This window comes from Lampris incognitus, chromosome 3, assembly GCF_029633865.1.
Source record: "Lampris incognitus isolate fLamInc1 chromosome 3, fLamInc1.hap2, whole genome shotgun sequence".
NCBI classification, from domain to species: Eukaryota; Metazoa; Chordata; class Actinopteri; order Lampriformes; family Lampridae; genus Lampris; species Lampris incognitus.
This window is the reverse complement of record NC_079213.1, coordinates 93,697,860-93,713,215: the sequence shown is the minus strand read 5'-3', so window position 1 is coordinate 93,713,215 and position 15,356 is coordinate 93,697,860. Positions and strand designations below refer to the sequence as shown.

The window sequence follows — 15,356 nt, the reverse complement described above, 5'->3', positions numbered from 1 at the left end:
TCTACATTTCAATGAGCACACTGGCTTGACTTGCTCATTTGGAGAGCTAAAGGGATGGGAAGGTGCAATTATGATCTGCAATGATTCCTTGAATTAGGACAAATATGTCTGTGGGAAAAAATAAAAAACAAAAAACAGAGAACAAAAATACAGGTCCATCAGGTCCATTATGAGGCCGACATAAATACGGCCCACATCCAACTTAATTTCTTGATAGTAACACAATATATTAATAATGATAGAAAAAAAAGTGCTTGGAGACATCATGTCCTGCTATGTTCATTGTCAAAGGACAACAAGAGTTTTAACAAATGCACAGTTCCTCGATTAGCTCCCGTGATGACAGCGACTATAAAAGCCTCCATTTTGTCTCTTTACAGTTCTCCTTTGCTGACCCAATATAGATACAGTGTACCTTATGTTTACTCACGTCCATTCAATACCATGAAATCTCTACTGTGGTCCCTTTGTCCTATTCCCTCCTGGCTCTCTAAAAGCCATCTACTTCACTCGTCATATGTGATATTTAGACATGCTGTTTTGTTGCATTGTTTTTAATTTTTTTTATTCAAGTTCCTTTTCTGTTGGGCTGTCTACTGGGAGACATTTGCCAGCCAGTCTCTTCATTTCTGTGAGATAGGCCTTTCCAATCCTTCCCTCGTCAGACCTCATCCTCCGGTATGTCTGGCTCAGAAAACAGTCTCTGGCCTCTGTTGGGGGAAGTTTGTCTCTGTGATTGCTACGACTGAGGAGAAGGTGTAACCATGGAGATGGACGAGGAGGAGGTGGAGGGGGGACAGGAGGAATAGGGTGACATGTCACAGTCTGGATTTTCAATGTACAGGGACTGAGTGCCGTCTTTATGGCATCCAGGCCGGCGCCTAACCAACTGTTTAAATCCTCGACTTTCAGGATGCGTAAGGGCACGTGCCGGGCGTGAGGCAGGAGATTGGGAGCGGGTGCTCGGGAAGAATTTGGCTGTGCCCGGGCTGATGGGGATGCGACGCTGCAGTGGATGCCTGGAGGAGGCACTGGAGAACACTGAGGTGGAAGAGGAGCAGCTGGACACAGAGGAGGAGGAGCCAACAGGGCTGAAGTTTGGCAGGCAGTCACGCCCATCGGGGGGTTTAATTCGTAGCACCAGGTCTGAGGGTTTAGGAGGGCAGGCTGGCTTGGATCTCTTCAGCTGGGGGCAAATTCGTCCTGGAAGAAGACAGAGGAAGAGTGGAGACGAGAAGAAGAGTCAGGAGGAAGGCAGGACAACTATGCTCTTCTCGCATAAACTCAAAAGAGTTAAGCAAAGCCATCCTGAAAGGGCGAATATTTACAGAAGACCATGCAACCATGTAAACCACCAAAAGCCGTGTTCACTGATCAAAATAAAGCCAAGCATTTTACTTTTTGTTGAGAAACACTCCAGTCTGTTGGCCCGATAATTAAGGAAAGGTTCCATGAAACTGCTTTATTGCTTTGCTATGGTGTTTCTAGTGTTCAATTAGTTCACTTTGGACAAAGATTTGGCATGCTGCTTTGTGACGGACATGCATAATTAGACGGCGTTACACACACACAGACAGACTGACACAAACACACGGCCGCTGTTCCTCCAACCTACTTCGCTAAAGAGTAGACAGCCACCGCCACCATCACCATCACTGGTCCAGACCTGCACCACAAAAGACAGGAAGGGCCCAAGCCAGCGGACCCATGGACTGGTCAGAAACCCACAGGTGAGTGAGAGAAACGGTTAGAAGGAAGTGAAGGCCAAACTGGACCTTAATACTGACCTTCGGTCTCTGAGCCATGAGCAGAACAGCGCTGTTGCTCCTCCAGAAGGCTCTCTGAGCTCAACGAGGCCTCGGAATCAAGGTTCTCCTGGTCGGAGCCAGGCTGCTCCAGCTCCGGCAGTCGGTACGCCAGGTCCTCCCTAGATGAGGGGATCAGAGAAATATTAGCAGATAAACAAGCTGAATGACAGATATAGATATACTGGAATGAGATTGAGATATTTGTGTGTGAGTGTGGGGGGAGGCAATGACAGTACATGTTCACGCCACAAACAGACAAAATGAGACCATCCTTACTTCTTCTGCTTAAAAGACTTAATGCTTTCCACCAGGTTCTTCTCAGCTTCTGTGTCAGAGTCCAGAGGCTCCTTCTTCGGTACCACACTCAGATCCGAACGTGCCTTCTCATGCATCTGCAGAAATAGACAGACCATCACACAAACTTGTACCCTGGACTAGAGCTGGTAACAGCAGAGCTAGGTCAAAACACAGTTTACTTTCTTATAAGAAACCTTCCTCCCTGAATGTTCACCTCACTGGATGGGGTACTTTATGATAGATCTGAAAAAGTCCATTAGTTATAATTAAATAATTAAGAAATCAAACGTGATTTTGACCCAGGCCTGAGCTCTGTACCCTTTGTTAGTTAACCAAGAGGAAAAGAGGGGGGAGCAAGGTGGATGGTGCCTGTGTCAAGTCATGCAATTGCAGCATGTCATTCTAGCAGCCCTTCTGTGACACACGATAACATTTCCAAGAGAAAAGGGGAATAGAGATACAATGACATGAAACTACTGAACGGCATCATTCACATCCTCCCATTCAGCGTACAGAAAACCTTCAAATCCAGTGCAAGTTTAGATGGACAAACTGCCAGTTTTGAATCATTTCAAAGAGCTGTTTCAAGACTCAAGGTTAGGAAAAACAAGTTAAGACTCCCGCAAAAACTTTGCTGCTCTACAGCAGAACCTTCTATGTGACTAGCATGGCATTCAAAGCGCTACATTTGTCTTACCACAAACTACCCATTTTGTGTCAAGTCCCACAGTATGAACCCAACAGCGTCTCCCGCTAGGTGATGCTATGAGAGTCATGCTGTGGTCTCCGAAATGTCAAGGCAACTACCAAAGAAGTCAACCGAGAGTCACCTTTTAATTACAGCCTTGCATTTAAAAAGGATAACAGAAGAAAACAGATTAAACCATCACATTACAAACAGAACCTGAACCACAATAGGATAGTCATGCACAACTACCAGTTAGTAAGAAAAAGGAGTCAGCAAAGGGGGAGGACAACAGAAGGGGGGGAGGGGAGGACACAGGTCACCCATTTCTACATGCCATGCACAGACACTGCAGCATGGCACACACACAAAAATACACACCACTACATCTACTGGAACTACTGGGAGTGCTTGATGCTGAATGATACATACCACCACTCCTTTGTAAGGAGCTGAGAACCTGAGAGGTAAATGCCAGTAGTGCTAAAGAGAGACAAGGAACATTGGCCATGTTACCCATGTGACCACAACAGCAGCAAATACCTAATACTAGGATGGACATGTTGATCTGATCATGATCCTCACAGTGACTACACAAGGAAGGAGAGTTGGGACAAGGACATGGTTAAATAAATCAGTTTTGTATGAAATGAAACTTGATGAGTTTCAGTTCCATCCTCAAATGAGGCTGCCTCTTGTAACCTGAGGCAAACCTCTCATCAGCTTTTCACTGTTACTTTATGCCCTGAAGCATCCAGACCACACTGGAGCAAGCGAGGCAGGTCCAGTATAGGTCTTGGGACTCTTCCTTACCGTGTTCTGTCTCTTGAGTTTGAGCTGGTTGAAAGCCAGAGTCTCGGCATACTCAAGCTGCTCTATCTCCTCCATCTTCTCATTGTAGCGTCTGATCTGCTCATTAATCAGAATCTCCACACACCTGCAGAAGGACAAGACAACACCTCACGTCACAGCAGCAAACAGTATACAGTGATTATGCACATGTTGTATTGTGTTATGTGATACAGTGCAACATGTGCACTGAAGTACAGTGGACAAAAAAAAAAGACAAAAAAAAAAAGACAAAAACTGAGCATTAAAAAAATTAATCTGCAATTTATATGAATTTAATACTGAGCTCAGCTCATCCCTGGCTAAGATTTATAAGACATATCTTAAGTCTATGTGGCTATGGCGGCCTTACGTGGTGGTTTTGGCAACGTCCTTCATGCTCATCAGTGGGTCAGCACTGTCTGGGCAGCGCAGGATACAGGGGGCAAAGACTATGGCTAGAGAGTTAGGAGACATGCGATTGTGAGCCTCCTCTTTAGACACTCTGCAAGAAAAAAGCGTAAATAAATAAATAAATTAAAAAAAAAAAAAAAAACCACATCTTTAGACAAAAGAAAAACAAGTTAATGATAATCATTATAGCCGTTATAATCTTTATTTTGAAGAGCACTTCTCAAAAACACAAAGTATACAATTCTTATAATACAATGTAAGCACAGATGGCCTCACTGGAGTGAAAACTCCACAATCTTACAGTGCACTGAGATAAATGAGACAGCACTGACAGAGTCCCTACCTAACAAGATGGAAGATGAGTCTCTCCAAAGTGTTAAAGTTTGGTGTCGGGAGCTCCTCCAGCACCTTGTAGATAGCATGAAGCTGTTCTTGCTTCTCTGGAAGCTCTACACAGGAGAAAATAGGGCATAGTTTGTAATTTCTTACAATTTATAATAAATAGCAGTCTACCAACTGTCAAATTTTTTTGATTTAAAAAAAAAATTCTTGTTAAATAAAAAATATTTTTACAGTCACTTCCAAAGTTTGGCTTCTTTTATCGACTACCTAACACTATAGTTAACAAAACACTTGAATAATTACTCATAAATCACAGAAAGGCAAATTTTTAGGAGAAAAGCCCACATTCTCTTTATTAATAAACACTGCAACCTAGTGGACACAGATGTCCTTACCAACAGCACGCAGGAAGTCATTGTAATGTGTGAAAGTCATGAGGGGGTCAGGCAGCTCTCTCAACCACTGTTTTACCAGGCCTGTCACCGTGTGGATGGGGTAGTCCTCTAGGCAAATTGTATGGGGATCTAAACAATAACAATGACATCACTGACACAAAATCAGCAAAGAAACCCACACATAATTTAATATGTGCATTTAGGAGTTAAAGTACGGAGGTTATCTTTAATTAAACAAATTAAATGGGATGGAGCCGTTCATTTGAAATTTTGTCCAGAAAAAAATTTTTTTTTTTTTGGGACACTGTCAGTCATTATTATGTCAATGGGACTAACCAGTCTCCAGGCGCTGGTGTAGCTCCTTCATTCGGTTGGCAGAGCCAGACTTGCGGTAGATGCCCTCGGTGTAGAGGCCATTCATCTCCACGTGCTCCAGCATCATCTCCAGTACCATGGGCAATGGGTTCTTGTCGCTGATCAAGTGGCACACACGCACACCAAAGTGCTGGCCCCCGGACTCCTCGTCGCTCTGGAGACAGAACCGGACAGTACTTATCAGCCACTTACAATCGCTGATACTGTAAAATACAATTATGTTCAAATCAAAGACACTTGAATCGAGAATGTTAGCTACACCCTTCTAACTCAGAATACAGATATAGAATAAACCTTTACAATTTAAGTTCTATTTAAAGTATGACATCAACGGGCACATCAACCCACACCTTGATTCAAATGTGTGTCTTCCCTACTTTTCCCGATAACTGACATTTACCTTTTTGACACAGAAGGTGGAACAGTCAGTGACGATTTTGCAAAGGCACTTCTTGTGGCATACCATTTTGCAATCTAGAAAACAACAAGTGCATAAAGAAAAAATCACTAAATTAGAACAGATGTATGACATTTTCAGGTTTTGGGGGCGGATTTGAACACAGATGAAAAGAACAAAAGCCATATTTGAAAGTAAAACTCACAGCTACACATGTAGGCCTTTTCCATGCCCCAGATGTAGGAACTGCACTGGTCACATGACTGCATGATGTTGACCTGATAGTTGCTAAATACATGGTCCAAAGGGCTCTCCATCTATTGAGACAATCAAGTCAATTAATTATGATGCCTGATCTATGATAAGTTGCCATTTTGTAGTTGGCGTTTCTATAAGTAGAGGAAGAGAAATCAAACAGGTCACACTCAAAGCCACTCTCAATGTGGCATACTTACACTCTTATCTTTTTTCCGCCTCTTTTTCCTAGCTTTAGCAGGCTGAAACACAGAAAGCAGGAGCGTAAACACACTGGTTATTCAATTTATTTGTGAACTACTTAACTAATTAAGAGTAACTGTAAATCTGAGTGATTGTGTCTGGACTGTGTTGCCTCACCTTGGCGGGTTCAGCCTCTTCCTTCTTTATTTCTCCTCTGATGAAACCATCTAACACTGACTGGAACAGGTTGACCACCAGCTGGACCTCGCCTTTCTGCGTGTCCCCCGCAAGATGAATCACTCTATTCTGGTAACCTTTCATCAGACCCTTGTAGCCAATAGTGAGTTTCTGGTTAAGGTTAAGCGAGAAGAGGATATGAAGAGGAAGAGGGAGTGGAGAGGAGAGGAGAGGAGAAGCAAATGAGAGCAGAACATGGAGAAGACAACAGGTGTGTGTGTGTGTGTGTGTGTGTGTGTGTGTGTGTGTGTGTGTGTGTGTGTGTGTGTGTGTGTGTGTGTGTGTGTGTGTGTCTCTCTCTCTTTGCATGGACTCACTGGAAGCGAGTACATGGCCTTGACGGTCTCTCTGAACTGCATGGTGGCTGTAACAAAGATGGCTTCTGTGGCAGACAGCTGCTTTCCTCTTGAGCGGAAGTCATTCACCTGCACAGACAAAGGCAGAGACCCATTGACAAAACGCACACACTCACTGAACTGCTGAACCAAGAGCTGTTTATTCCAACAATACTGAAGCCATGGTTCCATCTAAAGATTAAACAAACCTTATGAGTCTGGTTGAAAAGATGAAAATATTCAAATGAGACTCAAAACATATTTCTATTAGCGCCTGCATTATCTGGTTTGGATTTAAATGATCTCCCTGTGTTCAGGAAAAAAATCGTAAAAGATAAGGTTTGACAACATTTATTTGCCACTGGAGAAATTGAAATGACTCATTGTTGTTGTTTGATGGGAAAGTTAACTTTTCCCACCTTAAGTAAATGTAAAAATATCCCCAAATTCTGGATTTTTTATTTTGTTGCCCTATATTTTGGTGTTTACAGCCAGCTTTTGTTGTTCCCAACTTCAAATTAAATGAAGAATAGTTTGATGGAAATCTAAGAGATGTAGCTTTTCAATTTTTCATTTATCTTTTTTTTTTGGAACATACCATTCCCAGTGATATCTCAGAGGATGTCAAATTTTTTTCGTGCTTCAGCCTTTCTTATCACCTCCATTACTACTACTAGAGGCCCCACACAGTGCAGTGCTCAGTGTACCTGGTTGCCCAGAAACTCATCAAGGTGCCGTAGCTCATTGGTGTTTGTGATCTCTCGGTCCAACGAGGCATTCCACTGTTCAGACACCCGCGTGGCTCGGCTGATCTTTATGGTGGGGTTGCGGCTCAAACCTTTACCGGGGGGGTCCCCGTGTGACTGAGAGTGGGAGCGAGATGGGTGTCCAGGAGCGGGGGCTGAAAGGCAGGTCATCACAAAATGAGACAAATTCTTATGTACTTTTCAATGGTTTTATTCATTCGCTTTCCACTTCTCCTCTCAATCTAAACTCGAACCAACGCAGAATGTTCTGTATGTGTTGACAGCGTAATGGAAACAGAATCCTGAGCACCTCCAAGTGCTGTTGCCATTGAGTGTGATCCAGCACAGGGTCACTGTTTACCCAGAAAACAAACAGCATGATTAGTTAAGCCTTTGGAATAATAATAATACACCTGTGTTTTCTTTTCATGTCTCACTCCTACAGGCGTAGTGCGGCAGTTTGCTGAAGGCTCTACAGTGAATTACACAAGTAATGCACCTTTGATTCCAGAGTAGGTGGGTTTAAATAAAGCTGGAGTCGCAGTTTTGACAATTTCCTCCTTTACAGTGAAAAGGGTTTCCATGTCAAGAACAAGTCATTCCCCCAAAGACTCACATCCCTGTATCAACATCCTGTAAAAGAGTCTACACAAAAAAACGACACTCTGACATTTCTAAATGGTGTCTCCTCCCCGAGCCCCAGATGCGCAAATCTCAAATCTTTGACAGGGGGAGAGCAGCACATATGGACACCAGCACAGTTTCCCTCTGTGGAATAATTACCTTCCCCTCCGACTGGCTTTTCATTTAGGGCCTGAGCCATGGTCAAATCTCCATCGTCCGGAGTCTGGGCCTCCTTGTGAGGTCGCTTTTTCAAGATCCTGCTCAGGAAACCTGATGACCTGCATGACACACAAACACAAACCACGCTTTTAAGAATTGAACAGAGGAAAGCAAAAACAGAGTTCAAGTTTAATAGCATGATCTCATAACATTTGTGGACTTGTGTTCAAGCCACGTGCAGGGACACATTTGATTTTCAGAGTAGACTCAATTTCTAAAGGCAGATAAAGTTTTCTTGTCTTAATTGTACAGTATTTTCTTGGTGAGAGTATGACAAAACAGATAGTGTACATCTAACCATAACTGAGAGGGTAGGTATATGGTCTAACCCATGCATTGAGTATTATTCCATTATTCTAGTCTATATTATTGAGAGAGACTCTGTCCTTACAGTGCCCCATATTCACACTCTGCTCCAACTGAATCACCATGGCTACAAAAACAAATTAAAACAAAGCATTCCAGTTGATTCCTCCGTCTGATAAATCTCTGGGCCCATCGAGTGAACCTCACGCACTCATGCATTTCTGGAGCACGAGCCAATCCATTCAAAGTAAATTCAGTTATCAGGAATTTCCGCAATCATGTCTCTTTCCCAAAACAAACCGTCTATGTAGCTACATATATGGTTAAGGGAGAGTGTGCGTAACGCCACATGATGGAGCCAGGGCATGTTTGATTACACAAGAAAAACTGTTTTCCCATGAGCCATCTGGCTGAGACAGACCTCCTAGCAGGTTAAGATGCGACAGTCAAGGATTTATCATGCATGGGTTTCCCTCACAATGCCATCCTTCTACAACATAAACGTGCCCCAGTAACTTGCTATAGTGCCCAATAACCACAGTATAGACACAGCAATGACGAAATAAGGCTTCAGTTGACTCCATTATCTTAGAGTTACGATATTTCCAAAACAGTACAACAGCCTATATGTCAATGGATGTGTAACACTTGCTGCTGCCTCTTGTAACTCTCCACAACAACTATATGTAGTGCCATCACCAGCATTGGTGAGTCCAGTTTAGGGCCAAGGCAAGAGTACCTCTCAGGGGTGGATGGGACGGCAGGGTCCTGGTGACTTGAGCCATCTTGGTGCCTCCTTCTGAAGGAGCCGCCCTTCGACCTGTCAGGTTGGCTCTCTGTAGGGCAGAACACCTGTATAGCAAAGAACAGGGCCTTGTTAAGGAGGCGCTGAATTAGATAAGAATTAGATCTGGAAATGAGAAATTCTTAAAGACACCAATAAAAAGCTGATTTCTGGGAACACTTTGGCTTAACAAGAATTTACATTTGAACATAAAAAGACTAAATGGTTAATTAAAATGCATTTACAGTATTACCTCTCTAGTTGATATGGCACCAGCGCCCTCAGATCCTGGAGACAAGCTGTCTAGGGATGAGGAAGCGGTGAAACTCCTGCAGATAGAGGTACGGAGATAAGATTCAAATCCACTGATGATGAAGAGGTGGAAACACTGGTGTCAGTTACATTAGCAATTTTCTACACACAAAAATTACACACAAATGTTTGTAACTGGAGATCTAGCACATCTCCTCTAGCAATGGTCAAACACAAAAAAGTATCTGGAGCTTAAAATAGAGGTACATGTGATGATGTGACAGACAGAGAAGGCCTACTGTGAATGTTTTTTCTTGCGATGTTCAGTGGAGTGTGGCGGTGGGGGGCTGATGTTCTCCATGCGTCCGCCATCATTCTTCCAGTCCCTCCACTTCTCTGGCTTCTCCTTTATCCCTCCAGGACGGCGCTGCAGGGTTGGTGCACCTGCGGCTTCCCCGTGGCCATTCCTCTCAGCACCCGAGTCGGATGGCTGCAACGCCAGCGTAGACGGACGAACAGGACCGACAGGAGAAGGAGGAGAAGGAGAATTAGCGCCATTCTTCTTCTTGTGCACAAATTCGTAGTGATCCAGCTGTTTGCTTTCTGTCCGCTCCTTCTGCCTGGCGGCCTGTTGGCTTTTGCCTCTTGGCGGAGAAGATTCCTCCTTGTCGATAGCTGAGGTGGAGGCGGCTCGTGCAGTCTCCCTCTGGTTGTGCTCCAGCCCCCTCCGTCTCCTCTGTTCTCTCTTTTCCTGGCTCCTGGAGGCTTGACCCTTGTGGACCGGGACAGGTCGTGTCCTTTTTTGCTGCTGCTGGGGAGGCATGGGGATAGAGCCTGGAGTGGCGTGGTGGGTAACTAAGCTCTTTTCTGGAGATGGGGGAAGCACAGCTACCTCGGAGTTCACCCAATCATCAGGAGTGGCTGGGTTCAATTCTGACTCTCTCAGTACCTGATTCTCCACATCTTCCTCCTCCTCCTCTTCCTCATCCAGCTGGTTTTCGGTGCCAGTCAGAGTACCGTTGGTCTCCATGTCAGATCTAGGGGATGAAGAGTCGCCGCCATCCTCCTCCTCTCCCAGCCCTTCATCCTCCTCATCCAAGTCTTCTCTTTTCATTTCTTCCTCCTCTGGTAAACTGGCTGCAGCCTCTCCATCCTCTGCTCCTTTCTCCTCCTCTGTCCCCAAGGCAGGGGTGCTATTCTCTTGTTGGCGTTCATCCAATGTCTCTTCTGTGACTAGTTCGATATCTGGATCCTCCCTGGTTTGAGGTTCTACCTCCACGCTGTCTGCTTGCTTTAGCCTTGCTATCTCATCTTCCACTGCTTTCTCCCTTGCTTTCCTCTCCTCCTCCTGCCGTAGTCTCTCCTCTTCTTCCTCTCTCACTGCCTCTTCTTCGGCCTCCCTTGCTAGCCTGGCTGCCTCCTCTTCAGCTCTCCTCCTTGCTTCCTCCTCTTCTGCTCTCATACAAGCCTCCACTTCCTCCTCCTTTTTCCTTCTCTCCTCACGCATGGAATGGCACCTGTGCAAAAAGATAGTAGAGAAAGGACTGTCATACATCCTTATCTTGATATGAATATTAACACTGAGCAATACAAAAATCCTTTGGCCAGGGTTTCTTACATTACATTTCAGGTATCTATGATTCATTATCTATGACAATTCTGTAAACAGAAATTCATCACTCATCTGATTTATAGATGTTTCAGACATACTTTTAACACTATACCGAATATAAAAAATCTGTGCTGGAAACAATCTGAACACAATCTGCACAAGTGTCTGGGTGTTGTTACCTCCTGCGTGCCGAGTGCCCTCTGACTAGGGCTTGTATCTTAGTGATGCCTTGTCTATGGTGCTGGTAATGTGCCCTCTGCCTGGATCCCCTCCACATGGCCTGGATCAGAATGGCTGCTCGCTGCCTCCGATCCTCTTCGTAGTACCTTCGCCATGAGCGCTTAAGGGGGGAGCAAGAGTGGCTGTTAAGAGCACAGTACATGCCCATTCTTCTAAAGAAACAACATACATTGAAACATAAACAAAATTAATATACTGATTTAAGTATTACTAAAAGGGGGCAAGCAGTGATTGTGGAGATTATAGAAGTGGATTTGTGAGCCCATGACGGCTTGTTTGAATCTGCTGGCAGTCCGAGAAAATCTGGTTGGGTAAAGCGAATGGAAAATGCTAATCGCCTTCTGCCATAAGACATAGCTAAAATAAAGGGAAATTGTTAAGAGGTGTTGCTGGGGAGACTGTTCAATAGATTCACACTATCCTGAGTGTGTTCACCATGTTGGTGTGAAAACTGAGGTTAAAATGGACCCCCCCCTTTTATCCCCAATTGTACTTGGCCAATTACCCTATTTCCCGAGCAGTCCCAGTTGCTGCTCGACCCCCTCTGCTGATTCGGGGGGACTGCAGGCTACCACATGCCTTCTCCGATACATGTGGAGTTGCCAGCTGCTTCTTTTCACCTGACAGTGAGGAGTTTTGCCAGGGGGACGTAGCGTGTGGGAGGCTCACAGTATTTCCCCCAGTTCCCCCTCCCCCCTGAACAGGCATCCCGGCCGACCAGAGGAGGCGCGAGTGCAGTCACCAAGACACATACCCACATCCGGCTTCCCACCCGCAGACACGGCCAATTGTGTTTGTAGGGACGCCCGACCAAGCCGGAGGCAACACGGGGATTCGAACCAGCGAGCCCTGTGTTGGTAGGCAACGAAATAGACCACCATGCTACCCAGACGCCCTTCTCAAAAGTTTATTGGCCATAGCAAAACTACTAAAGGAGGTGGGACGTTTTACAGTTTTGCAAATTAAAGTGGGTTGGTGGCCACCAGTATTTGGTTGCATTGGGAAGCTCAATACAATGCAATTTACAATAAATTAAAAATTCCCCAGACAGAAACGTTAAAAACAAGCCCTATATTGTTGATTGTTATGTATCGCTACCTGGATTAAGGTGGCTGCCAGCTTCATGTCTAAGAAATCCTTCCTTTGCAGGTGGGCTCTAAACCACCGCTGTAGAAAGATGATTTTACGCATCACATCCTTGTGCAGTGTGTCCTGTAGCTTCTGCCGCTCCGGCTCTTTCAGGTAGACCTGTATAGAAAGTCGCAACAGGGAGGGGACAGTATGAGCTGCTATGCACCAATAATGCTGCAACAAAAACACATCTCACATCATGGCACATTTTACAACTCACAACCACGAGTATTAGCAGGAGTTTGTTGCCAACCTTAGTTTTGCCTATTTGGTAGGTGGTGGGGTCAAGGCCCATCTTCACAAACAGCAATGAGATATCCTCTTTGGAGACTTTAGAGTTCTGGGGCAGCAGGACCCTGAACTGCTCTATGAACTCCTGGAGGGACAAGACAACAAAATTATATTTAAAAAAAAAACCCAAACTAAACAGGCTGGTGAAGGGAGTTCTTTAAATCTCAATGAATCATTTGTGGCAGAGATGAATAATAAAATGAACAGTATGAGGATGGACATCACTGTTGAAAATGAGGTGCAACATAATTTTCAAGAGTACAATGCATCATTGCTACATGGGGTGTCTGGTAGGCCAACCTTACCTGGAATGTGAACTTGGCTCCGTAGCCTGACCTCCTGATGCGTACCGTCTCCAGCATGCCTGTGTAACGCAGCTGCTGAAGCACCAAGGCCTCATCCAGAAACATCTCCTTCTGCTCATATAGAATGGCATGGGAAGCATATTTGTTATGTTCTTACCAGCTGTTAAAATTTCCTTTATTGCTCAAAATCATCACTATGATTGAGAAGGACTGAGCATTTACAAGATGTCCTTTTATATCAGCATTACATTGTTAGGGCCGAGTACTGTTTAACATTTTGTGTTAACTGTCTTTGATTTTATACTTTGATTGATACTTTGTATGATTTTGTGTACTTTGTGTGTGTACTTTGGTGATACTTAATAGCAGTTCTAATACTAAACTCTTGTCACAAACTTTCGTTGTTGAATGACAGTACATTTTATGACATACTACAGTAAAATTACTCCGTTTAACATTTGCATCGCCGTATGATTTCCGTCACAGAAATCCTTCCTTCAGTAAAATTGTAATTAACTAGAGAAAACAGACTTTTACTCTGATAGTTAAACTCCAGAATTTGTCCTTTTTGATGCCTTTTGATAGCTTGTGCAGTCTCTAACATAGTAAAAACATAACTGGTACAGTATTTATAAATCAGTTTTTCCAATTACCAGTTATTGACACTGGCAAGTCCTTACCTTTTCAGCATTGGAGCGAATGCAGCGGATGAAGAAAGGCTCTGCTCTTCCCAGTGTTTCCAAGAGTTTGGTCAGAGAGGCCTGAGGAATACAAAAGAGGTCTCATTGAATGTGTGAGATCTGTTGGAAGATACAGTTGATGAAAAAGAGTAAGGTTTTTACCGTATATTGGGAAAAAAAAGGGATAGTGGTCTGCACTCAAATTGTCTAAAAGAAGTGTGTGTGTGTTTTGTTTTTTTTTAAGGATAGAGCTCCATCCTTTATTCCTCATTCTGTTTGATATACTATGTGACTAACTGTTTTCAAATAACCAGACAAAGTACAAGGTGGTTCTCTTCATATCTTCCATCCATCTGTCCAAGTCGCTTATCCCAACCGGGGTCACGGGATGCTGGAGCCTGTTCCCATTGGGCGGCAGGCGGAGAGACACCCTGTACAGGCCACCTGTCCATCACAGGGCCGACACACACACACACACACATTCACACCTAGGGACAATTTAGTATGGCCGATTCACCTGACCTACATGTCATTGGACTGTGAGAGGAAACCGGAGCACCCGGAGGAAACCCACGCAGACACGGGGAGAACACAGGATGACCCGTGACAACCCCCAAGATTGGACTACCCCGGGGCTCGAACTCAGGACCTTCTTGCTGTGAGTGACCACGCTAACAACTGCGCCACCATGTCGCCTCTCTTTATATCTTTATTAAAATTTATACTGCAAATAACATTGTGGGGTTTTATTGTAAGGTCACCTGAAACTGGGCGCTGATGCTGGGAGTTTTCTTCTTCTTGTGCAGGTGGAGAAGAGACTTGGTGGTGCGATCATGTAGCGTCAGGCCCACAATGAACTTCAGAGACCGGGAGTCAAGCAAGTGCTGCAGGGAGAAGTTTAAACACCACGTCATTTGTGTTCAGTCATCGCTTTACATAATACTTTGTGTTCACTAGGCCACCACCAAGGTGTTTTACACTGTCATGGATGATCGTAACAGTGTGAAATCTTCAATTGAAAAGAACTGTCAAAGTATACCAAAACCTGAAAAACATTTTAATTATCATAGTAAGGGCAAGTTAATGTGATTATAACTGTAATATCAAAGTATCATTAGTTTGTCTCTCTCTGAATAAGAGCTTGTCTCACAGTTACCAGGTTTACCTTAGGGATGATCTGCTTCTGTTTGGTGTTCTTGTTTTTTCTGTGGAGGAGGGGGGGGAGTAGATGAGTGCTGAGTTAAAAAAAATGACAGAAGTAATATGCCTGAGGTTGGAGGATTTGGGAGGTGGTTAGTAAGGTGGGTGAGACTTCATCATGCGCCGTCGGTCAGTCAGGAGATGAAGGTTTGGACCTAGAATGATGGGATGAATGATGGAGAGAAGCATTGTTTGAATAAAGGAGAGAGGAAGGATGGTGGGGATGGGGGAGCCAGTGGGGAGGTGGGATGTGGAATACAGCCAGCCAATCACTTCCACCTCCATACAAACAACCGATTCCTGTTTTCATGCGCTGGCTTTCATGACTAGATGAGGGGCTTTCCATTACAGTGTGGTTTATGATTCCACTGTTGCCATGTCTCAAACTGCACATCTTACAGTACACTGCGACATG

General features: G+C 44.3%; 1 protein-coding gene across 1 annotated transcript in view; it reads right to left on the bottom strand.

Moving 5' to 3' along the window:
- Positions 1-661: 661 nt before the first annotated feature.
- LOC130109900 (unconventional myosin-IXb) overlaps positions 662-15,356 on the bottom strand; it is a 60,868-nt gene continuing 46,173 nt past the window's right edge. Inside the window, 26 exon segments of the mRNA XM_056276865.1 lie at positions 662-1,186; positions 1,771-1,927; positions 2,085-2,200; positions 3,223-3,273; positions 3,604-3,727; positions 3,992-4,123; positions 4,376-4,481; positions 4,770-4,898; positions 5,106-5,298; positions 5,545-5,618; positions 5,747-5,858; positions 5,997-6,038; positions 6,157-6,327; positions 6,534-6,641; positions 7,259-7,452; positions 8,081-8,199; positions 9,186-9,298; positions 9,484-9,559; positions 9,782-10,999; positions 11,274-11,434; positions 12,433-12,582; positions 12,719-12,841; positions 13,062-13,172; positions 13,742-13,822; positions 14,503-14,625; positions 14,907-14,946. Coding sequence (XP_056132840.1) covers positions 662-1,186; positions 1,771-1,927; positions 2,085-2,200; positions 3,223-3,273; positions 3,604-3,727; positions 3,992-4,123; positions 4,376-4,481; positions 4,770-4,898; positions 5,106-5,298; positions 5,545-5,618; positions 5,747-5,858; positions 5,997-6,038; positions 6,157-6,327; positions 6,534-6,641; positions 7,259-7,452; positions 8,081-8,199; positions 9,186-9,298; positions 9,484-9,559; positions 9,782-10,999; positions 11,274-11,434; positions 12,433-12,582; positions 12,719-12,841; positions 13,062-13,172; positions 13,742-13,822; positions 14,503-14,625; positions 14,907-14,946 — 4,549 coding nt within the window.